We start from the raw sequence: 26,629 nt of genomic DNA, 5'->3' as shown, positions 1-26,629 counted from the left end.
GGGCTCTATAGAGAGAGCAGGCTCGGCAATATTACACCCGAAGGGGTTTTCTGGCTCTTCCGTCTCACAGCGCAAAGTGTCTGTCCTCAAAGCAGAGTGCAATGTCACCATTGCTTTCTCAACTACTATTAGTCTGGCGGCAAGTCAGCCAGTAACCCACCACAGTCTGACAACCAAGACCCATGATCCGCTGTCAACGCAGCCAAGCTCGTAGGCCTTGCAGTTTACCCCCGTCTAACAAGGGCATTCGATCAGACTTGGGCCATGTGGCATCGATAAAGTTCTCCGGCCGTTTCAACCACTAATTGGCCAATACGCAAGCAAATGCTAAGCGCCGCTCACATCCTTCGCCGGAGGCTCCACGGCGGGCGGCTAGGGCTGGCACGGAGATATAAGCCCTACAACAATAGCCTCACAGCAGCGATGAACTGACCGATCCATCCAGCCATCGCAAACCACAGATGCCGTCTTCTACCTCACGGCCCGTCCTCTGGACGGAGCACCTCATCTTCCTCCTACTCCTCCTTCCGACCACGCTCAGCACGGCGCTCCTCCTCTCCGACACGAGCCACTGGACCATGGCCGGCTCGCTATACGGGCTGATCAACGAGTACCGGACCTCGGTGCAGACCGGGGTGCAGGCACTGGCCACGCTGCTCAGCACCGTGCAACTCCTGCTGATATGCCGGCTAATCAACCAAGCGACGCGCATCCGGTTCGCGCAGCACCCCACGCAACTAACGAACTTGAGTTTCTGGGCGTCTCTATCAACGCCAGCGGTGAACTGGACCCTCCCACCGGTTCTGGTGGTGGTAACCTTCCTACTGGCGAACCTCTCCGCGGTGCTCTCCGCGCTCTGGACCGGCGCACTCACGCCTACAGCCACAACAACAACCCACCTCCACCCGCTACGCATCCCCTCCTACACCAACACAACCTTCATAACCGAATACCCGTCCCAGATCGACCGGACGGGCCCAACAGCGCGCACCAACAGCGGGTATTTCACGTACTCGGTGGGGCTGGGCCAGCTGACCGCGCTGATCTCCTCGGCAAACACAGCCTCAACAGTCGACGGGTCGGCGCGCGTGCACGCCAAACTCGATAACACAGGCTACGCATACCGGGGCCGGTCATTCGGCGTCGGCAGCTCCGTCGGCCTCACCGACACCGTCCTCCGAGCCGCGTTCCCGCACGCCACGCACTACACCTACACCGAGCCGGGCTACGCCGCCCGCGTACACTGCGCCTACAACCGCTCCTCCGCTTTCTTCCTGCAGGACCTCGCCCAGTACGCCCTCTACGCCGCCCGCGGTCCGCTGCCTGACAGCGTGAATGCCAGCGACCGCGGCGCCGGCGAGTATTCCGTCTACACGGGGTACAGTACCCAGACGATCGTGGCGTTGGGCGTCGCGGCGCAGCCCGTCGTGTACTCGCGCACGAGGTATGTGGCTGCGGCGGCGGGCGGGTATTATCTGGCTTTGAATGCAAGTCAGTGCGTTGTGGCTTTTGAGCCGGTGTGGTTTGACGTGGATGTGCGGGTTGCGGGGAAGGAGATTCGGGTCGGGGTTGCGGGGGCTGCGGATAATGGTACGCTTGGGGAGGACCTTGAGGGAGAGAATGTGAATGTGATTGCGACGGTTGGGGTGGGGAAGCGGAGCGACGACGAGTTGTCGGACGTTGACGATGGTAATGCTGGACAGGGAAGAGCCGACGCGGACATCGACCCCAGCAACCGCACCATCCACATCGTCATGCGCCAGCTCGAACTCATCTCCAATGATCTGACCAGCTTCTATCGCTCGACGCTGGGCGATGCCTTCAATACCAGTATTGCTGATTATCGGACTTCGGTGGCGAACATCACGGCTAACACCACGGCGAGTGTGGACGCCATCAGTATCGGGGAAGCGGCTGCGAAGAATGCATCGGAGGAGGCGATTGCGCTCGCGGGGATCAGGAATGTGTACATCTCCCTCATCGACGATATCCTGGCGGGATATGCATCGGCGCAGTTGATGGTCGGCGGCTTCACGCAAGAGACCCAGGCAATGGTCACGGTCGAGGCGTTTCGGGTCGGATCCCGCCCGTACATTGTGTGTGTGTTTGTGGTGTCGATGGTGCTGCTTCTGGTTGTGGCGGCGGAGATGGTCCGCACGCGTCTGTGGGTGGGGTTGCCGCGGTTTGACTATTTGGAGATGAAGATGGTGGTGGCCGGAGCATCGAATGGAGGGCGGGGCATTGCGGAGCGAGCAGCCGAAAGGGCCTGGTGTGGGAAGGGAATTGGAAGGATTCGGGTTCGGTTGGCCGGGGTGGGCAAGACGGCGGGTTGGAGGTTGATTGTGGAGGAAGGGGTAGACAAGGAGATGTTGCTACTGGAAGGAGACGGGGAGGGTGACTGGATTTAGCTGGAATACTTGATGAATCTTTACTACTCAGACTAAGCTTTATCACCCTGCCCCTTCACCAAGCCCCGCAACGCCTCCGTCTCCCCCTCTAGCTTCGACACGCGCATCCGCAATTCGTCCCGCTCCCGCTTGATCGCCTCCAGCTCCGCCTCCAGCTCGTTGACCCGATCCAGCTTCCGCTGCCGGTACCGCCTCGCCGCAAGCGTGTTCAGCTGCCGCTTGCTGACCTTGTTCGGCGGCTCCTTGGGCGTTGCCACCCGGGAGATGGAGACGGTGAATGCGGGGTTCGTCGTGTGAGTGTCCGTTGTCGTCACGGCGGGCATCTGCGAGGATTCTGGCAGTGAGGGTGGGGTTTTGACTTGGGGGTCTAGTTGTCATTAGTGATTAGCGATTATAGGGAGTGTGAAAGAAAGGGAGAGTATGTACCGGGTAGAGACGGCACGCTTGGCGATTCGAAGAGGTAGGAGTCGCTCAGTTCGTCCGGGGAACTGAGCAGAGAGTTCAGGGTTGTGGAGTCGGAAACTAGGTCAGGGAAGAGGCCTAGGGTGTTGTTGGGGTCGAAGTCAAAGGGATTTGTAGAGGTGGTCGTGGTGGTGAGGTCCGGGTAGTAGTGGTTTTGGTGGTAGGTGAGTGGGTCAGGGAGGTCGGAATAGAAAGAAGGGTCGAGGTCGAAGTCAACGGGAGGACAGGCCGTTGAAGTGGGGAGTGAGAGGTCAAGATATGGGTTGAGGTCGGGGTTGTAGAGGTCGGGGTATCGGTGTTGATGTTGGTGTTGATGCGGGGAGTAATGATTAAATGTCGATAACTGGGGCTTGCCCGGCCAGGTAGATGGCGGGGGTCTGCTGCCTGACGGCGTGCGTAGCGGTGGTTGCTGCGACTGCCATTCTTGTATACTTAGGACCCGGGTCGGGGACCCGGATGGACCGGAGGAGAGAGAAGAGAAAAGAGCGTAGCTTTCGCCGAAGCGATGGTTGGTGAGGAGGAGAAGAAAGGAAGTTGGGGATGAGGGGACGACTTTATATCTAGACTCGGTGCCTGGGGCATCAGGAACCAAAAAGGGCGGGTTCCTGTTTGGGAAGTGTGGGTGGGACGCCCGGTGGGGCAACGCCCGTCGGACTTATTTTAGCTGGGTGTGTTGTAAAGACCGGTTCTATCTACATGTGAGGTGTTATCTTGTATACTTCCAGCCGTATCATCTATGTCTGCATAGGCTATAGACTATCGAGCGTGGGGGAAGTCCCTACATCTCTTTGTTAGCTGTATCCCTTCAACCTCACGACACAGTAAGCAAATAAACAAAAGCAATCGATCAGATGATGTCGGCCCTGGAACCTTGGAGAGGTCTTCCTATTTTGTTCTCTCCAAGTGCCTCAGTAATGCGAAGCAAGTCAGCTGTAGGGAGGTGTCTTCATGGTGCTAGTATTGGACTGAGAATCAATACACACTTACTTGCCGACGTATCATTATATCACAAAATAATTGACTATTTGGTCTTAATCGAGTATAATCTACTCTACCATGGCTCATCTATATCAATCTTATATTCATCTTACCTATTTTATGACAGCTATCATCATGAGTCGAAGTGACATCTGATTATGCGCGATGAGCACAGATGATGCACGCTCTCAAGCCATCTAAAACATACCCGCCCAGACGGAGATTCCGGGTGCACTCCATATGAGCCAGCATGACTCATTCTCGTTCATGCCTATTCCAGACACTTGTCTCCACTCTCTCCACTCCTGAGTCTTTCTCCATTCATCCTATTAAAAATAGCCATCGAATTCATTCACAAAATTCAGGTCATTATATGCGCTGTTCATAAAGAATCACCAAGATTTACTCATGACATTCACCCACCAATCAGCTCATCGTGAACACCTCTCCACCCGTACTGTCCAACTTCGAGAAATCCATCCAACACCTAGCTAGACAACCCTAAACATCCAACTTGAGCATCCCCGCATGCCACCCATACGCCCTGAACAGCCGCCGTGCATGCCGCCTGGCCGTCCGGAACGGAATCTTCCCACTCGGATGCGGCTCAGGGAACTGGATACTCCGCTCCACATCCAACCGCGTCGGCGTAAATTGCCAAATCGACCCAAATAGCTTCTCCACCTCGAACCCTGTCGCGCTCATCGCGTGCAGGAAATCCGTCCAGGGGATCTCGCCCGGTTGCGACTTGCGCGAGGGAATGTAGAAGAGTGTGTTGAAGACTTTGTAGGCGCGCTTGTCGACGGTGAAGGTGGGTTGCTGGTCCTCAAGCTCAGATGGTGTGAGCGTGGCGGTGGTGGAGGTGGTGGCAGGGGATGAAGGAGTTGCTGCCGCCCCGCAAGTCTTGACCTTGGTGCGGACGGGGAGGGTGGTGGGCTCTGCGGCTGAACGGTGCGTTGAGTGCGACGTTCGAGCTCGTAGTATAGCTGAGACAGAGGGAGGGCGGGCCCCTCAAGGGAGGGGTCGGACTCGAATTCGACATCCTTCGCGGCTGGTTCCACCCAGTCTGGAGTGCGGCGGAGACTGCGGTTCTGCGTTAAGAGGTGGCGGGTGCTTCCGTGCTGCGAGAGGCCGTCCTTGGTGATAAAGATCGAGTCAACGGAGCGCCAGAACCGATCGAGTGCGGCCTCTGCGCTCTGTATCGCCGCCGTGGTGTCGCGGGTGCGGCGCTTGTCGACTGGATAGTGAAATCGGTTGTCAATAGGACTGCCTAGGGCGGAGGATTTGGCTTTTGCGAGTGGTTCGATGAACATGGACCATTGGTCGATGTTCTTGGTGTAGTCGTCGCGGAGGTTGTCCTCCTTCTCGGCGATGATCGTCTCGAACTGCGCGGCCCAGGGCTGGAAAAGCGAGAGCTGGGCCAGGCACAGGGTCATGACCGACAGATCCGAGACCGTGTCCATAATTCACGGAGAGAGAAGCTCTTTGACGTGTTTCTCATTCTGAATGAGCCGTTTCATCTCGTCCATCAGCGTGGGCAGTCCAGCCAAGAACCGGGTGTTCTCGTGGCAGAGGGTGTCGTAAATCCACGAGAGCCGGGCCCGGCGCTTATCAGCCACCCATTCCAGTTTCGACCGCGTGAACACGCTGTCCTGGCGATGCTGCGGCGTATCACAGTAGAAGAACTGGCGCACAGGCGGTGAGGCCGGCAATCCCGATGTTGAGGATGGGGGCTCGGACCATCATCTTCAGGATCAGTGCAGTTTGACGAATGTCCATTCCAGGTCCGGTGGCAGGTCGTCCTCAGCGTGCAGCAATTGACCGTGCTTTTTCATCAGCTTTCCATACTCTCAAGCTGCCGCTGGATCTCAGCCACACGCCGAAATGGAGGTAGGCTTCCGAGATAACATCGCCGATGACCCTATCCCACATTTTAGTGGCCGGTGCCTTGAGCTCCGGATGGGCCTGCCCGCGGACATCAAGCAACTTCTCAAGGCGGTGCTCCATGCGATCCTGCAGCGCCTCCGCAAAATAGCCTGGGTCCTCGCGCAAGGCTCAAATATGATCGTCGGCGGCGGGTGCGCTTCGCCGTAATGATGCTTCGAAGACGGCTGAGGTCTAGGTTGGCGGGTAGACGAAACAGAGCTTCGGCCGCCACGACCGCGAGAAGATTGAGGCCGGCCCCCCCGGTCGACATAGCTAGCGGCTCCGGTTGAACCGGCAGGTCGTCCTTGAGCAAGTCTTTGCAGGTGTACTCGCACAACAATTGCATGCAGCATTTCACCAGGAAACTGTAGAGCTTTTCCTGAATCTCCAGACCCACGAGACCCAGACCGGGATGAACCTCGCGCTGAGTATGCATCCAGTCGAAAGCAGGCGGCAAATCATCCCAGTGCAAAAGTTCCCCATAGGTTTCCGGCGTAGTGCGACCCGTGAACGCCACCGTATGTTCATTCAGAAAAATGGGGACGATGTTCCCCGACGTCTCGCCGAACCGAATCGAGGCACAATCTACCGCCATGAACGCATGAGAATAATTTCGCCCTCTGGCATTGAGAAAGATAAGCAGAAGTTTCGGTTAAGAGCTTCCCTGCGCACCTCAGCTGCTTTGGGAAATGCTTTGGGCATGGGCATGTCGGGTCGAGCCTGATGCATCGATTGGAAGAATGTCACTGGGTCGTCCCAGGAGACGTTGTCCATCCTATACATCGGATCGTCTGGGTGCAATGCGTTCTGGCTTTCCCATTCCCGGATGACGTCGATCGAGGCGAAGGTCTGCGACCGGAGGGGAAAGTTGTAAGCCATGATGGCAGTCACAGGACAGGCTCCTGAGAAGCAGCGGTGAATTCGCCTCTCTACATGGTAGGATTCATGCAATTTGCGAGAATCTGAATCGTGCAATGAGATCGTCTCCTGGTGTGTTTCTGTTGATCCCCACAAATACTAACTAGGCAATTAGGTAATCAGCAAAATGACGTTCCGAACCAATAAGGACATGTTATTTGAACTCTATAGATTCTATCATGACTACCATTAATATTACGCTGTATAATAATTCTCTCCAAGCCACAGTTTGAGCTCTATGCCCACTCCAGATATTCCTCAAATTTTCTTCTTCCAGTCTACTCCTTGTTGAGCTTGGCCCTCAACCTCCCCCCAAACCAATAGAACACATAAGGGATAAACACCATCCCCACCCCCAAAAACGCCAACAACCACGACGCCCACTGCAGTCCCAAGCGATCGTACATTTGCGTGATGAACAATGGGAACGCTGCACCGCCTCCAGACCGCAGGAAGACCTTCGCTGCTAACGCGGATGCCGCATACTTCTGGTAGCTGTCGATGATATAGTTGTTCACCGCATAATAACACAATACCATTCCAAAACCGAATGCAATCCCCGAGGAGGCGGGTCCGACCCAGATAATTCCCTTATAGGAAGTCCCACCAAGTATGAAGAGTGCGATGGGGACAAAGGGTGCACCAATCAGGGCTCCGATGAGGCGGTCCTCGGGTGTGGGCGGGCGGCGGCTGCAGATGCGATGGAAGTGCTTTTCCACAAGCGGCGTGAAAACAAGGGAAAAGCCGGCTCCGATGAGAATAGGGATAAACATTAGCCCAATCTGGCCGTCGTTGTAGCCGTACAGCTTGCCGAAGATGACCGGGTAAGCGAAGAAGAAGGCGTACAGCATGGAGTAGATGAGCACAATGTACATGCACATCAAGTCGAGAACGGGCTCGGTGAGGATCATGGTGATGGGTCGAATCAATGAGGTACGGATAATCTCCTTCAGTGTGGGCTTGTGTTGCTCCTGCTCGGTGATGATGTGTGGGTTTCCGGTCTCGGACCGGAGGCGCGCCGCGCGCCGTTTGAGAATGACGGGTGCGTAGGTTTCAGGGATGAGACCGACAAGAATGGTGACCGCACCCGCGAAGGCAAGATTGGTCCAGAAGAAGAGATCCAGTCGGCCTGAGCCCACCGTGATCCAGCCGCAGACGATGGGTCCGATCACGGGGCCGCAGTATGGGGCCGCAGCGAAGAAAGCGATCGCCATGCCCCGTTCTTCGATCGACCAAATGTCGGCGATAGTACCACCGGCGAGAGAGAGGCCCGAGCTAGAGAAGACACCGCATAGAAAGCGACAAGCCAGAAGGCCACCAATGTTTGGGGAAAGGGCGCAAGGGATGTTGAAGATAGTGTACAACACTAGGGAGATGATATAAATCGGCCGACGACCAATAATCTCCGATAGTGGCGACCACAGAAGGGGTCCGACAGCGAAGCCACAGACCATGATACTGCAGGTGAGAGTGGCCACTTCGAGAGAGACGTGGTACTTGTCTTCAATGAGACCCAGACCACCGGTCACAATCGCAGAGCCATAGGCGACGCAGACAACGAGCAGGGAAGCGATCATGGTGACGTACCACCGATATGCACGGGACCAGTTGTAGGGGTTCTCAGGGTCATTGATGGTAAAGGTGACGAATTCAGTAGGCTGATCATCCGCTTTTTCGATGTCCGAGGAGGAGCTAGACGAAGGTTGTTGACCTTGTCGTGACCGAATCTGTTCGAGGGTGCGTTGGGGGACGAGACCCGTGCTAGTTTCGATGGTGTATTCCTCGGGAAAGACAGGATCGGCGGGACGACCGACATCTGGATAGTTGTAGTCGAGGGGCGGAGAACTTGGAGAGATTCCGCGGCTCCTCAAGGACTCTCGGGTTTCTGTGCGTAGGAGATGTGGTTGTTCTGATGCATTGCTCATGGCCCGTTGGGGCTCAGGATTATGTGATGCCATGATGATGGAAAAAGCCGATTTCACTTTCGAAGGATCGTGACCTCACGGTTTCTGTCTGTGTATTACTGTAAAAGAAAGGAAAGCATAATGTCCAGGGAACGCGTTGATTTATATCTTTGCCTGGCTGGTGAGGTCGATTTGTATAGTTCAGGCATGCAGCGACGCCGACGCGTCGCCGATCCATCGCCGAGATGCACCGAGCTTGAACCGTCAGACACTCTGCCCGGTTCCTGAAGCCAACACACGCCATCTCGGTGACTTAGACCCGGTTCGGCCTTAGATTGTCCCTGTTTCGTGGCACCGGGTGCATCTTGCATCAGATTGACCCTGAGCTCGAAGCCGAGATTTACTCAGGTCAGATGGTACCAGCCGCGTGGCCCGTATGATGTTTTGTGCAATCAGTCAATCTCATGAACGGCATTTCAAGTGACTTTGGAGACAAAGCTTCTGGTGAAGAGGTAGCCGGTGGTGGTTGTATGCAAGTCTCTCAGTGTGTCCTTCATAATGGTACGACTTCACATCTCGGAGATGTGTTGTCATCCAAGCTCGTATAGGATGCAAGATTTGTGATGATGAAAACTCTGCTCCTGCAACCTGCAACTAGCTCAGCCGTGACTAAGAGGTTATGACGAAAGACAAGAGTCCACAGTTGCGCGATACGTTGTGATACATTCTTCAAGAAGTAGGTAGTGATGTCGATGGGAGTCTGGAATCAACGACGAAAAGATAAGGGCGCAAACTCGGCCATAGCTCGGTGCCGAGACCGTCCCGAACAGCCCGAGCAATGATAAAGGCATACCGGCGCCAAAGATCGAGAAATCACCGAAGTATTGGAAACCCGACATATTCTCATGAAACAAGCGTCAACCAAAAGGCCTCATAAGAACCATGCAAAAGGAAGCTGTTTCCTTTCGGTCGAGCGGTTAACATTCAACCGATCAATGGAGCCAGCCAGACCCGTCAATCCCAATATCATAGAGGAAAAATTTCAGTGAAACTTGACGTTATGCCTAACCTATAGCCCACTGATAGACAAAAGCTCCATCCTCCCCCAACCAGTATATCCCTCACGACCCAAACTTTTTTTTTCTCCCTCTCGCCCAATCAATCCAGTCTAATCGCTAGCCCGATACTTAGCCCGGTACTCCTCCAGCCGGCGCATATCCTCGCCAGCCCCCTTCTCCTGCATCAAGCGGATCAAATCGTCCAGCGTGACAATACTCGTCGTGGGCACGCCGTATTCCTTCCGGATCTGGCCCATGGCGCTCATGCGCGGCGCATCATCCTCCACGCCGTTGGCGTCCTTGGGGCCGGGCATCTTCTCCAACCGGTCCAGCGCGACGGCGAACCCGACGACCTTGCCGCCTTCCTTGGCGACCAGGTCCAGCGTCTCGCGCATCGCCGTGCCGGCCGTGATCACGTCGTCGATCACCAACACATTCTTGTCCTTCAGCCCGGCACCCACGATGTTGCCGCCCTCGCCGTGGTCCTTCTTCTCCTTACGGTTGTAGCTGTACGACACCTCGGACCAGGCTTCGGGCTGGAGGCGGTGGAGTTCGAGGAGAGTCGCGCAGGCGAGCGGGATACCTTTGTATGCAGGGCTATTTGGGTTGTTTCCATCGTATTAGAGATCAGGATCGAAGAAGGAAGGCATTATAGGAGCTGGGGGGAGTGTGTTTCTTGGGCAGGGATGGGAGCCTTTCAACACTCACCCGAAGATCACATCGGGCTTAGGGATGGAGGGGTTTTCGGCGAGGAAGGAGATAATAGTGTGAGCGTAAGCGGTAGAGAGGGCGGAAAGAAGAGAGGCCGTGTGGAAGGTGCCCGCGTTGAAGAAGTAGGGGGACTCTGTTGAATTCTCGATTAGTAGGAGTTTCTGGTGGTTGTAGCTCGGGGAGGGGAACGTACGGCGGCCCGACTTGAGGGTGAAGGTGCCAAAGGTCAAGACCTTGGCGGAGATGGATGACTCCAAGAAGGAAGTCTTGTATGCGGGGAGAGACATTGCGACGAGATTGGCTTGAATCGGACAATCGCAGGGAGGACTTACTGGCGGGCAATACTTTCCAGTCTCCCAAAAGAAAAAGATTGAAACCATCTCCAGATGATGAGGTAAGCCATACCCCGCACTATTCCTGTTTTAGATGCAGCCTGGAGGGTCCCGCCCCGAGCTCGGAGTAGATAATGTCTTATAACTCTTATCTTATCGCTTATCGGCTTCATTATTCTTAACCAGGCGATCCGGGAAAAATGATAGAGTATATATACAGTGAATGAGATCAAGTGCTTGCCCTATTATTGTACAAGTCACACAATCAGGCCAGATTCTGCAAGTTAACCATTTCATAGTATCTGCCCCTCCGACGCAGCAGCTCCTTGTGCGTGCCCCATTCGACCACTTCTCCTTGCTCCAAGAAATAGATCATGTCCGCTCGTTGAATCGTGCTCAACCGGTGAGCAACCGCGATCGTCGTCCGGCCCTTTGCCGCCGAATCCAAAGCGGCCTGGACAACCTTTTCCGACTCCGAATCCAATGCTGATGTGGCTTCATCCAGCAGCAAAATACGCGGGTTGCGAATCAGCGCCCGAGCAATGGCGATTCGCTGCTTCTGACCACCAGATAACATGCCGCCTTTGCTGCCGACGAGCGTGTTGAAACCTTGTCTGGGAGGAGTTAGCAAATTTACTCTTCCATACGAACGAACGAGATAGGAGCAGGCCTGAAGGGAAGAACAATGGAACACTTACGGTAGCGACATGATGAAGTCATAGATGTTTGCATCTCTGCACGCCTGGATCAGAGTGTCCTCCGCAACCGCTTCTTTATGTGTGCATCCCAACAGAATATTCTCGCGAATCGTTCCCTGGAATAAAGCCGGCTCTTGGCTGACCAATGCCAGGTGATCACGGTAGGACTTCTTGTCGAGCGTCGCAATATCCCGCCCGTCAACGTACACTTCGCCCAAGACTGGGTCATAAAATCGTTCCAGCAGGGCAATAATCGTGCTTTTCCCGCTGCCACTGGACCCAACCAACGCGATATTCTGTCCTGGTTTGACTGTGAGGTTGACATGCCGTAAAACAGGCTGCTCCAGCCGGGTAGGGTACCGGAAAGACACGTCTCGAAACTCCACCGAGCCTTGCATGGACGATACATGGATGGCTTTACTGTCGGCGTGCTTGTTGTTTGACCGAGTGCTGAACAATTTCTTGAACTCCGCGGCCGCGTGCTTTGCTTTACCCATATCGGGTGCGTTGGAAAATATGGTCCCTGCTGCCTGCGCGCCGAAGATGACTTCGCTGAAACAAACATAAAACTGGAATAGCGTGTACTCCCCGTGTCCAAGGAGGGTTCCGCCGTACCAAAAGCCTAGGGCCATGCACAGGAACGGCAGTGCTTGGGAGCTGGCATAGAGGGCGGATGATTTGAAGATAGGGAGGATGTCCTGCTTGAGCTGAGCCTGCACTTGGGTCTCGTAAGAAGTAACGACTTGTTTCTCCATCGTCAGAGAAGCCACAGTCCGGATTGCAGAGGCGGCCTCGCAGGCCGAACTGGCAGATTGTTGATACGCCGCTTTCGCTCGGCGCTGGAATCGGTCCAACATCCACACGCGCAGAAAGCCGCACATCAGAAGGACCGGCACCGCTGAAATGCATACCAAAGCCAACTTCCAGCCCATGACCAGAGCCACAACAAGGGAGGCTGAAAGATTGACAGAGACAATAAGAAGGGTTCCGAGAGTGACGCCACTAATTCCGGCGAGCTGTTTAGTTTCAGCACCCAATGTGGATGTCAAGGCACCGGTGGTGTTCTCCTCCTTGTCAAAGAAAGAAATTTCCTTGTTCAGCATAACCCGAAACGCCTGGCTTCGGGCTCGATAGATCAGTTTCTCGGAGCTATAGGCGAACAACGTGCCCTGGGTGGCATAGATTACCAATGTCACCAAGCCCATCATGAGAAACATCAAGCACCAGAAATTAGCGTCGTGACGCAGCTTGTGGTATTCAAATGGTGGTAAGCTCAAAGTATTGACTGCCTTTGCAAACAACACAGCCTGGGACGGCTGAATGCCCCCAGCCAGAGTTGATGCGCAGAGACCCAGGATCATGATCGGCCACTCCGGCCGGTTGAAGGAGGCAAGGAATTTGAACAACGCCCATAGCGACAGGTTCTCCTTATGCTTGGAAGGTAAAGGCGGGATGAACATGGACATCCTGGTTCTGCGTCTCTGCTTGGCGCCTGTTTTCAGCACAATATCCGAGGCATCATCACTGAAGTCGTCTTCATCATCCATGGGGTATCCACCTCCGATATAGTCCTCATCGAGGAAGAAAGTCATCGACTCATGCCGCTTGGCGGCCTCCTTCTGCTTGATTTGCTGCGCCTGCACCATATCATAGTACACACCCTCACGGCCCATCAGCTCCATATGCGACCCTTGCTCCACAATGTGGCCATGGACAAGGACAACAATGTTATGCGCCTCCTTGATGGTAGACAATCGGTGGGCAATGGCAATGGTCGTCCGCCCCTTCGAGGCGTTGTCTAACGCCGCCTGAACAATTTCTTCCGACTTGGCGTCCAGCGCCGAGGTCGCCTCGTCAAGTAACAAGATCTTCGGGTCGCTCACCACGGCCCTAGCGATCGCAATTCGCTGCTTCTGTCCTCCGGACAGCGAGAACCCACCGATGTTCGTGTCGTACTTTTTCGGTAAGGCCATGATGAAGTCATGCGCGTTGGCCATTTTTGCAGCATCGTGAATGCGCTTAGTGATACTCGCCTCGGGCTCATTTTCGTACTCGGACCCAATCAGCCCGAAGCGAATATTCTCGAAAATCGTGGTCGCGAAGAGCCGAGGTTCTTGCGAGACTAAGGAGATCTGCTGCCGTACCCATCTGAGGTTTAGAGTGCAGAGATCGTGTCCGTCGAGTGAGATATGACCGGCTACGGGGTTGTAGAACCGCTCCAGCAGACCGATGACCGTACTCTTGCCGGACCCGGACGGCCCCACAAACGCCGTGGTTTTTGATGCTGGAATATAGACACTGAGGTCATTCGTGACGATGACCTCCGGTCGCGATGGATAGACGTGCCGAACATTCTGGAGTACAATGTTGCCCTTGACATGACCAAGGACCTTTCCGCTCTCGGAAGAGGCATCCAACGGAGACGCACGGTCGATCGTGCTGTAGAGCTTGCTTGCAGCCGCCACTGCATTCGACAGCGCCTGAGCATTGGGGGCAACATTGCCCAGATTGTACGACCCCAGCATGATCGACATAAGGATCGTCAGGACATCGCCGACCTTGACATGCTCGTTTGCATCCACAATAAAGCGCGATCCCATCCAGAAGCCCATACCATAATTCAGGTACATGACGCCCAGCATGGCTCCGACCATGATCGCGAACGTGATTTGCGACTTCCGGGCGGGTGCCTCCGACTCCTTCAGCTGCTCCTCGTACTTGGCCGCGAGCACGTTCTGAGCATCGAAGGCGACGACCGTGCGGACCGAGTCCAGAATGTCCTCCGCGAAGCTGCCGGAGCGGCCCTGGCATTCCAGCGCGCGCTTGCTGTAGACCATGATGAAGATTGATCCGCCGCTCATGATCAGAAGCAATGCGATCAAGGTGGCGCTGCAAATTAACGCTAACTTCCAGTACTTGATATAAGCAATGATGAAAGCTGTGATGAACGTCGACAGCCCCGTCAAGGCCAACCCGACCTTCTCGGAGATGCCGTCTTGGATCAAGTTAGTGTCCGCCGTAATCCTCGTGGTGATCTCGCCAGCGCCTAGACTGTCGAAGAAGGCGATGTTCTGGCGCAGAATCGCGCGCAGGTACTCTACGCGAATACGCTGGACCACATGGTCGCCCGTGTAGATGAAGCCGACCGTGGCGATGTAGATGGTGATGAACTCGGCGGCGGCAAGGTAGATGAAGTATACCACGTACTTGTTGAGCTCGTGATGAAAACGGTCGTACGTGATGCGCCCTGCAGCAATGTCTTGAAATGTCGAAGTGAGACTACCAAAGAGGACCTAGAGTCGAAGGAGAAAATTAGTCTTCATGAATGGGAAGAATGACGGAGATGAGCAACTGACAGTGAACAATGGCAAAGCAGCACCACCAATTATCGACGCGATTGAGCTTCCCAGCAGGAAGACAAGATCCCAACGACTAGCATAGCGATAGATGCCAAAGAATCCGGGCTTGGATACGGGGACATGAATCTGTTGCTCGAGGATGTTCTTCTCGACCTCCGACAGGGAGATGACGGTGCTGTCTGTAGCAGGAGTCTGATCGCGACCGTGGTCAGTCGGTAACTTGAGCAAGACAGCAAGGGATAGACTCACCGGGGGTAATGACTCCAAGCATATGTCTTCCTCTTTCCACTTCATCGTGCAGGTGCTCTTTCTTAGTCTGTCCTTCTCCCCAGGCCGCCCAGGAGCAGCATCTCACGCTCGCAATGGATGAGCAAAGCGACTTGGGTCGATACGGTGACTTGGCTGGGCCAAGACAGATAGTCGAATGTCAGTGGAAAAGCAGTGAAGGAGTCTGGGAACTGAGTTGAAACAGCCCATCACATGAATGACACCGGGGTCGTGACAGGACCCCTATAATCGAAACCGAGGGCCAACTACGTTGGCTCTTCGTACCACGGGAAAGTGGGTTGATCTTGCCTACATCACTCATTTTGCGCTCAGCTGGACTGGTTTATCTCATTAAATTGTCGATAGGTCGAGTTGAAGATGGACCAAATATGGGCGTCGGTGTCAGTGATAGTGAACCGGTGTTTCACGTGGGTGGGAAGAGACAGACGATCAGGGACGAAAGAAGACCCAATTATTAGGGCTGGCAGATAGATGAGTCAAGCAGCCTTGCGGGCCTGCGGCTGAAACGCAACGGCGTTCCGAACCAGATCGACAGATCAGATATTACAGCCTGATCTCGAGACCGCTGAGGGTTCTCAAGCTGGTCCGGGCTGAGTTTGAAATTCATGGATGGTTGAAAGCTGAAACCGGGGTTCGTATTGGCGACGGCCTCAAAAACTGGGCCGTCCACCAACGTTCACGGAGTACAAAACTCAATCAATCCAACGCAATCTCCGATGGTCTAAACTCAATTCCGTTTGTTTTTCGAGATTTGTCGCTCTCATTTGTCTACTCCAAACTATTTCGTTTCACGCCTAAACCTTATCCGGGGTATAGCATCGACCCACTCCAAACCTGAAGCACTGGCTCAACTCGTCAAACCCAAAAGCAACTTGGGTGCCACCATGATACAACGACAGATAGAAAATAAATGAAAAGCAAAACGAAAAAGAAGCCGAGCACGAACAGGGATGAATGGGTGGTGGAGAGAAAGAAATCAAATCCGAGAAAGAACCAGCCTCTCCGAATTTAGAATCTCGACCGACCGATCCGCAAGTTAATCAATCTCACGCTTTCGAAGCTTCAGCTTCAAGTCGGGAAGTTCCCAGAAAGCATAGCAGCGACTCTCGCGTTGCCAGTCTTTCACAGGGCCGACATATTCCGCATTAAAGTCCAGGAAAAATGCAGCGAGGGTCAGCTGCATCATCTGTTTGGCAAAATACTTGGCGACGCAGGACCGGCTGCCCACCAAGAAAGGTTGGACAGCCTCCTTCTTGTCTGTGCAATCTGGCTCTGTCCATCGTTCAGGAATAAACTCATAGGGCTCATTGAAATACTCGGGGTTGTGGTGCAAGGCGAAGATCGAAGTGCAGATCTCAGTCTGAAACGGTCATGCATGGTTAGCCGGGGCAGGCGAAGCAGGGAACATGTCAGATAGACTTACTCCGGCCGGGATATAAGTCCCATCCACATAGGCTCCGGGTGAAACACGCGGGCCTCCAACTGGAACAGGAGGATACAAACGGAGCGATTCTGTGATGACAGCGTTCAGATATGGTAGGTCTTGTGCAACGTGCCCTGAAACATCCTCCGCCGACGTGAAGACCGAGCGCAGCTCCTGGTTCAATTTGGCATGCACCTCAGGATGGGTCAGAACGAAATAGATGGTTGCACAGAGAGCATTCTGTGTGGTATGAAATCCAGCCAGCATGATCGCGGAGAAATTCTCGGCAATCTCAGGAACAGGCAGGTCACCTGTGCCTGCCCGCTCCATTACCTCGACCATGACGTCCCGACGGGTATGAGACGCGCCAAGCTGTCTGTTTGCATATTAGCCATGAAACCAACCACGAGCGGCTGGGTACTCACTCATTGATCAGTCTCATTCTTGCCTGTTCTGCAGACTGGCGAACACCCTTGCGAATCAAATGGCGAAGCATCCACTTGATCATGGTGGGGACTCCTGACCCCTTGAACTGATCACGGATGGTGCTCCAGTAGAAGATACGAGGCAATTGCTCGGTCCAGAAGTAGGGCTTTCCGCGCTTCAGACAACCCAAAGGCTTGCCAAGCAGCACTTCGGACACAGTGTCGACGGAGTGGCAGTAGAGCAGCTGGTTCAAGGAGAGTGTGTCTGTCTTTTCCATTTTCTCCTTCATCGTGGCGTGCAAATGCAAGATTCGCTCTCTGATGACACCTGCATGGGCCTGCATGCTGCCGGGGCTAAGAGAAGGAGCGAACAGCTTCCGTACAGAAGCATGGTAGACAGGGTCACTCGCAGTGAAGATATTCCGTCTCGAGATACCCTTGTAGAAACCGGTCTTAAGGAAGGCGGTACCTTTTCCCGAGCCAGCACCATAAATGTTGCGCAGGCCTCTGATGGTATTTGTAGTCGCCTGGCCCGGAGCAAACCGTACGATCTTGCCTGAGTCATGTCAGTCAGCTGCACAGAAGCTGCGCATGCTAACAGGGGAGGGGTACCATATGATTCGTGCAACGAGTGAAAGTAGTGGGCACTCCGACCGGACAGAAAGGCGAACTTGGTGGCAGACTGCAGGTGCAGCGTGGTTAGACGGTCATTTTGCTGCCCATGCAACGGAGAAGAAACGTACACCGCAGAGGAACAAGTCCAGGAACGAGCCTGGGACCCCCTTAATGATTGGTCCCTTAGGAAGCAATTGGATGAAAAGAATGAAAAGCCAAGGGATCTGAGGGTGTGTCAGTCATACCCGTCAGGAAGCTTGTATGATTCCAACATACCAACACGATGGCGAGGATTGGGAGCGAGATGATTCCCGAAGGGTTGATTTCGAACTGCCCTGAGGGCACGGCCATGGCTAGGAAAATCATTTTAACGAGAGTGATTGCAAGAACGAGTGCAATTGCAAGAACGAAAGTAGTTGACCACTACAGCTTTGCCCCAGACGTGCTATGGTCAGATCTATTTATCATGCATGGGCCATGGTCACGCCAGGGCTTCCAGTTGAATCCCGCTTGAATTAGCAGTCCCGCTGGTGAGAAAAGAATTTACTCTCCTGATCTCATCCGGCTAGATGCATCTACCAGTCTCAGTCCATGTTGCCGTTGCACAGGTTTCCTCGGCCTGATTTTGGACCAGTTAATCAGATCAGACCAAACTGTATACATGATCTTTGACGATCATGATTGGGCCAGCGTTTGAATTCCCGAGGACGGATCGAATCCCGGGTCAGGGTTAATGGTGGATCTGCCGCAATTTTGAGGATCTCGGGCCCCCAAAGTTTGTCTGCCCCCGCGGTAGTCGCATCCGCTTCATCTACCAGAAACACTGTAGAGAGTGTAGACCCCGACTTGTCACAGTTTCAGAACCATATAAGGGCCTCAACGCCAGGATGTCAGGCCGTTCGTTGTTCAAGCACGGTCAATGTCCGAATCCGAATGTTTCACCAATTTCCATTCTTCGTGATAGATCTTTCTGGGTCCATTCCACCAATTGGACCCCCCCACTTTTTCCACTCACATCCTCGCCCCCTATCTGGTGGTGACATTTCAGTTATATAAGCCCATCGTGGGACAAGTGGTTTGATTCTCTTGTGATTCAAATTCGTCCCTTGCACCGAGAGAGATCTTTCTTGTCAACTATGGCAGACGAGAGAACCCGGGTACTCTTCCTGGCAAACAGCGAACATGGTCAAACAAACATCATACTCGCCATTACTCATGAGCTTCTTGTTCAAGGCAATGTTGATGTTCATATTGGCTCATTCCCTGTCCTTGAACGCCGGGTTGAGAAGCTTGTAACTGACAATGCCTCTGCATACGACGAGGGCTTCCGGTCTCGCATCCACTTCCATCCGGTCAGAGGGCCTTCCAACACGGATGTCTTCATTCGGACTGGAAAGAGGGGTGCGTTTCATCCTCCCGGCTACCATGGTGCGGTCTTAGGGTTCCAGTCTCTGTGTGAAGACATATGGGGCTGGACTGAAGACGAGTATGTCGACATCTATGAGAGCTGCGTCGAGATCATCAACGATGTGAAGCCAGCAGCGATGGCAATCGACTTTTTCTTCCTTCAAGGTCGGGATGCGGCGTACAACACAGGCCACACAGCAATCCTTATCAACACAACATCCATCAGCCACATTGTCCTGGGCATGCAACCCAATTCCGCAGCCCTCTGGAAGTACCCTTTGTATGTGTGACCACCCCTGTTGGCCCAGATCCTTCATTAACATGCTTTCAGACCTGGCACTGGATTCGCGTATCCCATTCCATGGCATACAATCCCCCTTAATGCTCTTGCTGGGCTGAAGACAGCCAAGATGTATCACGGCAGCGGCCGTCGTCGTGAGATCAGAGAATGGCGAATCAAGCATAAGATTCACGGCAGATTCCCCTTTGCAGATGCATGGCGGCCCGACCGATTTCATATTTCACCCGGCTTGTTGGAGCTAGACTGGCCATTCAGCGTAATGCCTGACAACATCCTTCCCTGTGGGCCAATTCTACTTCCGACTGCATCGGTTCAAAAGCAGGACCCGGAGATGGCGCGCTGGCTCGCAGATTCTCCGACCATCCTTGTCAATCTAGGTACGCTGTATGCGCCTGACCCCAAGGTTGCAGAGGAAATTGCTACTGGTCTGCGAATGTTCCTCGATGGCTGGAAAGGCGAGAAAGTCCAGATCCTGTGGAAATTGCCCAAACATCCACATGACGAGGATGATATCTATGGTCGATCAGTCGAGCCCTTGAAGCGGGAGATGGAGGAAGACTCTGTTCGCATCCGCCCCTGGTTTGAGGTTGAGCCGATGGCGATGTTAAAGACTGGTCGGGTAATCTGCTCTGTTCACCACGGAGGTGCTAACTCGTGGTACGAGGCAATTCAGTAAGTTCCTTCGCTGTCAGACTTTCGGGGCTGGGACTGACCTTTCTAGAAACGGTGTCCCTCATGTTGTGCTTCCGGCATGGCAAGACTGCTATGAGAACGCCGCTCGAGCTGAGTGGCTGGGGATCGGTGTCTATGGCAACAAGAGCCGTGCTCCCAATATCAGCGCGAAGGAGCTGAGCAAGGCGCTACTAAAAGTCATGAGCAACAAATCGTACAAAGAGCAGGCCATCGACATTGCGAAGCTCTGTCATAAGAAGGAGGGGCGAGTGGCAGCGGCGGAGAAGATCGTGGAGATCGCGCAGTCTCGTGACCATGGCAAGCTCGCCATGCGTCTGCCGGAAATGAGCACCAAATGTCCGTTATACGAAGTCAAGAACCGCCAGGGAATGGTTCTTCAGACGGCCCAGAAGCCTAAGACCGGAGGGAAGGGGGCATCAAAGTAAGCTTCGATCACGTCTTTACGGCATACTAAGCGAAGTAAACTAACACGTCTTCTAGACCGCTGCTCACCAACCTCTACGAGACCCTCCTCATGACTCTTCTAAGCAACATCTGGCTGGTCTTCCCAATCCTAGGCTACTCACTTCTTCTAATCCCACGTCTCCGTCTCCTCGCCCTTATCTATATTCTCTACATTAAATTCATCGCCAAGGCCCACAAGACCGGCACGTTGTCTCTCCGCAACGACCGGTTCCGCCACTCCTCCATCTGGAAAACTACCTATGCCAACTACTTCCCACTCACCCTCTACCGCACCGTTCCCCTCTCACCGCAGAGACGTTATATCTTCGGCTACCACCCGCACGGTATTGCTCTCCGCGGCGCCATCGGTGCCTTCGCCGCCGAGGCAGCCGACTTCTCCCAGCTCTTTCCAGGGATCACCAACACCCTCCTCATGAAGGATAGCTTTTACCACACCCCCTTGCTACGCGAATACCTGCTTTCCCTGGGTACAAGTGGCGTGTCACGCTCATCATGTATCCGACACCTCACACGTGGCGGCCACGACGACCGCGGCATGGGCCGTGCCATCACCATCACCGTGGGCGGGAGTCGGGAGTATAATATCGCAAAGCCGGGCACCATGGCGGTGGTTGTAAAGATCCGCAAGGGCTTCGTGCGTGTTGCGGTACAGACGGGAGCAGATCTGGTTCCCGTCATCGCGTTTGGCGAAAATGAGCTCTTCGATCGCGTGGACGTGAACAGTTCATCTGCGCTTGGCCTGGTAGCACGGGCGTGGGAGTTTGCGGTGGGTCATCGCGTAGCGTTCTCGACTGGTCGGTTTGGCATCTTCTGCCCCCACCGGAGGCCTCTGAATGTGGTGGTCGGAAAGCCGATCGAAGTGAAGCAGCAGCGATGGGAGCCGGAGGAGACGTATATTGATGAGGTCCACGCGCAGTACGTGAAGGAGTTGGGCAAGCTGTATGATGACTGGAAGGAGGTGTTTGCGCCGAATAAGGACGTGAAGTTCGAGGTCGTGGAGTAAGTTGTTTGAGGCTATAGGAGTTATTAGGCTTGGCTTCGGGATTTCGGTGATACAAGGGGGTGTGTAACCTTATACCAACATTTTATTTGTTTATTTGAATATCACGAGGCTCGGGCAGTTAAAAACATGACTGTGGAGATGATAAGGGCTTTTTTCCAAATCTACAGTAGACCACCCTCGCGCATGCAGCATGAAAGAAGTTCTTGGGCCATCAGCCCCAGAAAAACGTCTCAACCGACCTAACTGGTTACTTATTCCCTACCAGTCTTCTGCGCCTGCGATACTCTCGCCTTCCGCGGCACCGAGTCTCCCGGATGATTCCTCATTCTGAATCAGCACTAAGGCGTGCTCTGACAGCAACTGTGCTTCAAGAGCCCGCTTATCGATGCGTATTATCCGGGCTAGGCCCAAGCCTCCCCTTCATTATCTTTGCTCTGCTTCAAATGCACATAAATAATGATACAATTTGACTGCAGCCACCACGGACTCCTTAGAAGCATTGAGCGGAGTCTTATCTCCAGGCTTCTCCCACGGCCTTTCTTCTCATTGGTCTTTATCGCGTGCTTTGCTCGGGCGTTGCGTCCTCAATAGCTACCCTTTCTCGGCTAAATATTCTGCAAGCTGTCCACTACACTCTCAGTGTCATCATCTGTGCTAAGGCTGTTTACAACCTCTATCTAAACCCGCTTCAATCCTACGCCGGGCCAATGCTTGCTCAAGCAACAAGGCTATACACCGTGTTCCTCGAATTCGATAGGAGACTCCATTTTCGAACGAAGGAGTGACACGACCAATGTGGTGAGGTCGTCCGGGTTGCACCAGACAGCTTTTCATACTACTCCAGCCAAGCCTGGAATGATATCTGCAGTGTGTCTAGGTCTGTTGCTCGGTCTACAAGTTCAGAGCTGACGCCGTGCCAAGCCATCGAACCCACAATATCAAAGCTGTCTTTGAAAAGGATCAAGACTCCTTGATCGCTCCACCAAACGAACGCTGAAGTATCGTACGTATCTCTTCCTTTTATTTTCTTGTAACTTTGAGCGATGGGTGGAGAGGGGTGATGATGAGTGGTTGCAAAGGTTAATCAAGGAGCATTTCATCCGTTCTCGTACGGTCCTAGGAATTGCTAGTGGAAGAATTAAGTGTGCTTGCTGTGTGTGGTATTCTATACGTCAAGATGTTAATGGGCGGGCAAGACTTGCATATGCCAAGCTACGGCTGATCGTGAGTAAGCTGTTCTGGAATTTCGATATGGATTTGATGCCGGGACGGGCGGGGTGTACGGACCAGAAGACGCAGACGCTTTGGCAGAAGACGGCGTCGCCTGTGCAGTTGATTCCGCAGAGATATGTTTTCAGCGGTTGAGGGTATGGATGACTAGAGGGTGGGTTGTGGTTGAGAGTGAATTCCTTCAAGTAGGTACCTTCCTTCTATTGCCTAAAGCTGCAACTAGAACATCATTTACAACCACGGCCTATACTATCATAGAGCAATCGGCGAGAAACGATCGGCCTAAACCAGGCATCATCTCATGCATGAACAAACCATGCTTAACTCGTGCCTATCGGCCACCCCGAAACCCTACCCGAGCAAACCACCAGGTGAGTTAGACTAGCCGACATGCACGATGACGCGACCAGCAACCTACTTCTCAAGCAAAACAATCCACCCGTCATAGCACGAGCACAAACTACTGGATAGCATCAGAGATAATTCTCAACACAAACCCGAGAGATCTCAACTAATCACTAACCCAGCCCCGGTATCTGGTCCGCGCCAACTCAGAGCCTCATTGCCCGAGACCCGATCGATGCCTTACGATCAGAACGTGATTCAGAGGGCAAGGCTTACTAGCTCGATCATTCGGTATTGTATACCTATGCCTCGGAAAGGACGACAATCCCGATGACCGAACCGAATCGATCAGTAGACCGTGACTGGGTCGGTGGGGAGATTCCAGCCGGGGAATCTGCGGGTTTCGAAGAAACACACCTTTTGTTGAAGGACATTCAAAGATGCCGCTGTTACAAGTACCTGTCATTCTTAGTCTCACCAGACGACATCCTTAGCGATCTATTTATCGCTCAGCTGTAGAGAAAGAAGCGGTCGGACTTCTAGTAACCCACTCACTTCTTCTCCTCCTCCTCCTCCTCCTCCTCCTCCTCCACCACCAACAACAACAACAACCACCCCACCACAATCATGAATCAAGCGCGATAACTAACTAGTTGACTAAAGCAAGTAAGCAACCCAGCACGCCACTTCCTCCCACCCTCAAACTAAACCGATATCCCTCGGCACTTGTGACAACAACACAACACCACAACCTAGGGAAAACCCGACCGCCACGAGGCAAGCAGACTGGCAAGCAAATCATCCGATCGGGTCTTGGCTCGGGTAAAACCTCCACGCCGGAAACCAAGAAAAAACAAAAGGGCTGATGAGCAGAACAACAACAACGTGGCTAAGCTAGGCACTAAACTATAAGCACTATTATCAGCAACAACCTAGACCGCAAGAAAAGGTAAGAGCCGCGTCAATTCTTTGTTGACGAATTCAGTTGTTGCCGGGTAGACTAGATTAGGCATTAATTACTAGGTACCTTAGTAGTGAAGACTAGTAACTAGTCCGTCCCAGCACAGCAAGCAAGCAAGCCACAGCCTCGTAAGGAGTTCGGAAATGCCAGTGGTGGCGTTGGAAGCTTTTTCTATCCGTGGAGGGGAAGTATATTTGGGCCGCTTTTTTTTTGGCTCCCTTTCTATGGTTCTCGACAGGGGGATAGGGGTTGTTTGCCTTGGAAACAATAAGGCAGGTCACAGGTCACTAAAACAAGGCAGATATAGCATGACCACGTTCGTATTTCTTATGGTGGTGTTGTCTTCGGCATGGGGCCGCCGAGCTAAAGCGTTTCGGCTGAGGGAGATCAACGACTCCTTGCTGCCCTAACTCCGACGAAGGATTTGTGAATGCATAAATTTATGGAGTCGCGTTAAAGGCATCATGATATCTAGGCCTGAAAGGGTATGGTGCGGCTGTACGTTGACTATAGATAGTACTTTAGCTAGGATTTCCAGCCTATGCGCCAGAACTGGGGATAATGGGGTCGCGCTATCAGCATAGCATAAGCAGCATCAGCATCAGCATCAGCATCGCGCTTTGGGGAGGGGGGGGGGGGCTCTCGTCAGGTCCAATCGGCTACTGCGGCCCTTCTTAGCATTACAGAACCAACCCACTTGATACAATCCCACGAGAACTCAGCCATGCTCGTGCGTCTTGACAGCTGGAGGGTGGAGTTTCACGTTCATTTGGGCTGAGCCATGTGCGTGGGAAGAACATCCGATATGGAGGTGAGAGAACACTATTAAAACTCTTCAGCCCGGAGGTTGTGTGATCGATTGCCATTTGCTTTTTCCAAGACTTTCTCTACGAACGATAATCCAACGGCTTACTATTATCATTTGCGCCTGTTGATCATATCAGATCATCCCCGCCTCATTGGTCCTTTCACATCCATACTACATCTGTCTAGAGCCGAGCATAAATATTCCAGCCCGGCTGAGTAGCCATGAAGAAGAACGACCTTGAGTCTCAGCTACCGCACGAGAAGTCCGGCGCCTCCTCGACCTCGGCCTCCGAGGACTTCAAACCCGTCTTCCCTGTCACAGACCTCTCGCAGGGTCTTGTCGGATGGGATGGCCAGGATGATCCGGCCAACCCGCAGAACTTCCCCACCTCGAAGAAATGGACCTTGCTGGCGCTCATCAGCTCCATCACCTTCATCTCGCCGCTCGCGTCCAGCATGTTCTCCCCGGCGATCGGTTTCGTGGCTAGGGAGTTCATGGTCACTAACGAGACCTTGCTGTCCTTCAGCGTGACCATCTTCCTCTTGGGGTTCGTGGTATGTAGAGTGCCTCTTTCCTCTATGGCGGCGATCCAATACTCACTCTCTTTTTAGTTCGGACCTCTGCTCCTCGCCCCTCTCAGTGAGATCTACGGCCGCCGAGTCGTTCTCAGCGCCGCAAATTGGTTCTTCGTTGTCTGGCAGGTCGGCTGTGCCAGGGCCCCGAACATGACCACGCTCATCGTGTCGCGCTTTTTTACCGGCGTTGGCGGCTCGGGCTGCGTCACGCTCGGCGCCGGTGTCATCGCGGACTTGTTCCCGACGGAGATGCGCGGTCGGGCCACCGCCATCTGGGCCATGGGTCCTCTTATTGGGCCCATCGTGGGCCCTATCTGCGGTGGATTTGTCGGCGAGACGATCGGCTGGCGATGGGTCTTCTACCTCCTGATCATCAGCGGGGCGGTTATCTCGGCCGGCATCGAGGTTCTGAACCAGGAAACGTACGCACCGCTGCTGATCCGGTGGAAGACGGCGCGCCTGGCCAAGGAGCTGAACCGCGTCGACCTGCGCAGCGTCTATGAAGTGACGGGCAGCAAGCACCAAGCCCCGCCGACCGCCCGCCAGGTCCTGGCACAAGGCCTCAAGCGGCCCGTGGTGCTATTTTGCAAGTCGCCCATCGTGCTCCTCCTCTCCGTGTACATCGCATTCGTATACAGCCTGCTGTACCTTTTCTTCACCACCGTGACCTCCGTCTTCGAGGAGCGGTACGGCTTTTCGACCGGCCTCGCCGGCCTCGCATACATCGGCATCGGCACGGGCTTCTTCATCGGCCTGCTGGCCGTGTCGCTGACCAACGACCGCATGGTCATCAAGCTGACCGCCCAGAACGGCGGCAAGTTCGAGCCCGAGATGCGCCTGCCCCTGATGTTCATCTTCAGCTGCATCATCCCCATTTCGTTTTTCTGGTACGGCTGGTCGGCCGAAAACGCGCAGAAGGTCCACTGGATTGTGCCCATCATCGGCATGGTTCCCTTCGGCATTGGCATGCTCGGGATTTGGATGCCCATCCAGACCTACGTCATCGACGCCTACCCGGCCTATGCGGCCTCCGCGAACGCCTCCATGACTGCGTCAAGATCTCTGATGGGCGCCCTATTGCCGCTGGCGGGGCCCACCATGTTTCGCAACATGGGCATCGGATGGGGCAATTCGCTGTTAGGCTTCCTAGCCCTGGCCTTCGTGCCGGTTCCGTTGCTGTTCAACCGCTATGGAAAGACCATCAGGGAACGATTTCCCGTGGACTTGGATGGATAAAGCCTGATTAGGATGACGAAGTTGACGATCCCATGACATGTGTTGCTAGACTCCCGCTATTCCCATATAGAATATAGACTGTACTTCTTTCTCGACGTTG

The 26,629-nt window shown here is 53.9% G+C and overlaps 9 protein-coding genes across 9 annotated transcripts; 3 read left to right on the top strand and 6 right to left on the bottom strand.

Moving 5' to 3' along the window:
- Positions 1-329: 329 nt before the first annotated feature.
- BO97DRAFT_395817 (uncharacterized protein) lies at positions 330-2,408 on the top strand (the record flags this gene model as incomplete). Its single annotated transcript, XM_025694052.1, has 2 exons — positions 330-1,562; positions 1,671-2,408. The coding sequence occupies exons 1-2, from the start codon at positions 462-464 to the stop codon at positions 2,406-2,408; spliced, it is 1,839 nt and encodes a 612-aa protein (XP_025548924.1). The 5' UTR covers positions 330-461.
- BO97DRAFT_445272 (bZIP transcription factor) lies at positions 2,083-4,107 on the bottom strand (the record flags this gene model as incomplete). Its single annotated transcript, XM_025698530.1, has 3 exons — positions 2,083-2,775; positions 2,835-3,285; positions 4,057-4,107. The coding sequence occupies 3 exons, from the start codon at positions 4,105-4,107 to the stop codon at positions 2,441-2,443; spliced, it is 837 nt and encodes a 278-aa protein (XP_025548923.1). The 3' UTR covers positions 2,083-2,440.
- Positions 4,108-4,324: 217 nt separating this feature from the next.
- On the bottom strand, positions 4,325-6,369 carry BO97DRAFT_472253 (uncharacterized protein; the record flags this gene model as incomplete). The annotated part of the gene is made up of 5 exons (XM_025700117.1): positions 4,325-4,757; positions 4,799-5,263; positions 5,339-5,581; positions 5,727-5,902; positions 5,958-6,369. 5 exons carry the CDS (start codon positions 6,367-6,369, stop codon positions 4,350-4,352), a joined length of 1,704 nt encoding a protein of 567 aa, XP_025548922.1. The 3' UTR covers positions 4,325-4,349.
- A 165-nt stretch (positions 6,370-6,534) lies between these two features.
- Positions 6,535-8,962, bottom strand: BO97DRAFT_160216 (MFS transporter). The gene has a single exon (XM_025690218.1). It carries the CDS (start codon positions 8,648-8,650, stop codon positions 6,971-6,973), a length of 1,680 nt encoding a protein of 559 aa, XP_025548921.1. The 5' UTR covers positions 8,651-8,962; the 3' UTR covers positions 6,535-6,970.
- Positions 8,963-9,367: 405 nt separating this feature from the next.
- BO97DRAFT_407520 (orotate phosphoribosyltransferase) lies at positions 9,368-10,698 on the bottom strand. Its single transcript, XM_025695658.1, has 3 exons — positions 10,559-10,698; positions 10,363-10,498; positions 9,368-10,251 (listed from the first exon to the last, which is right to left on the bottom strand). The coding sequence occupies exons 1-3, from the start codon at positions 10,650-10,652 to the stop codon at positions 9,765-9,767; spliced, it is 717 nt and encodes a 238-aa protein (XP_025548920.1). The 5' UTR covers positions 10,653-10,698; the 3' UTR covers positions 9,368-9,764.
- Positions 10,699-10,853: 155 nt separating this feature from the next.
- On the bottom strand, positions 10,854-15,048 carry BO97DRAFT_457603 (putative ABC multidrug transporter; the record flags this gene model as incomplete). The annotated part of the gene is made up of 5 exons (XM_025699209.1): positions 10,854-11,311; positions 11,396-14,642; positions 14,679-14,688; positions 14,752-14,946; positions 15,004-15,048. 5 exons carry the CDS (start codon positions 15,046-15,048, stop codon positions 10,963-10,965), a joined length of 3,846 nt encoding a protein of 1,281 aa, XP_025548919.1. The 3' UTR covers positions 10,854-10,962.
- Positions 15,049-16,078: 1,030 nt separating this feature from the next.
- BO97DRAFT_436664 (cytochrome P450) lies at positions 16,079-17,856 on the bottom strand (the record flags this gene model as incomplete). The annotated part of the gene is made up of 6 exons (XM_025697798.1): positions 16,079-16,402; positions 16,466-16,841; positions 16,891-17,446; positions 17,503-17,572; positions 17,634-17,729; positions 17,782-17,856. The coding sequence occupies 6 exons, from the start codon at positions 17,854-17,856 to the stop codon at positions 16,079-16,081; spliced, it is 1,497 nt and encodes a 498-aa protein (XP_025548918.1).
- A 785-nt stretch (positions 17,857-18,641) lies between these two features.
- BO97DRAFT_351270 (Diacylglycerol acyltransferase family) lies at positions 18,642-21,374 on the top strand (the record flags this gene model as incomplete). The annotated part of the gene is made up of 4 exons (XM_025691971.1): positions 18,642-19,192; positions 19,244-19,885; positions 19,935-20,327; positions 20,387-21,374. The coding sequence occupies 4 exons, from the start codon at positions 18,642-18,644 to the stop codon at positions 21,372-21,374; spliced, it is 2,574 nt and encodes an 857-aa protein (XP_025548917.1).
- A 3,180-nt stretch (positions 21,375-24,554) lies between these two features.
- BO97DRAFT_407517 (MFS transporter) lies at positions 24,555-26,624 on the top strand. Its single transcript, XM_025695657.1, has 2 exons — positions 24,555-25,272; positions 25,330-26,624. The coding sequence occupies exons 1-2, from the start codon at positions 24,940-24,942 to the stop codon at positions 26,527-26,529; spliced, it is 1,533 nt and encodes a 510-aa protein (XP_025548916.1). The 5' UTR covers positions 24,555-24,939; the 3' UTR covers positions 26,530-26,624.
- Positions 26,625-26,629: the final 5 nt, after the last annotated feature.

This window comes from Aspergillus homomorphus (assembly GCF_003184865.1).
Source record: "Aspergillus homomorphus CBS 101889 unplaced genomic scaffold BO97scaffold_35, whole genome shotgun sequence".
Taxonomy (NCBI): domain Eukaryota; kingdom Fungi; phylum Ascomycota; class Eurotiomycetes; order Eurotiales; family Aspergillaceae; genus Aspergillus; species Aspergillus homomorphus.
This window is presented reverse-complemented; position numbering and strand designations above follow the sequence as displayed.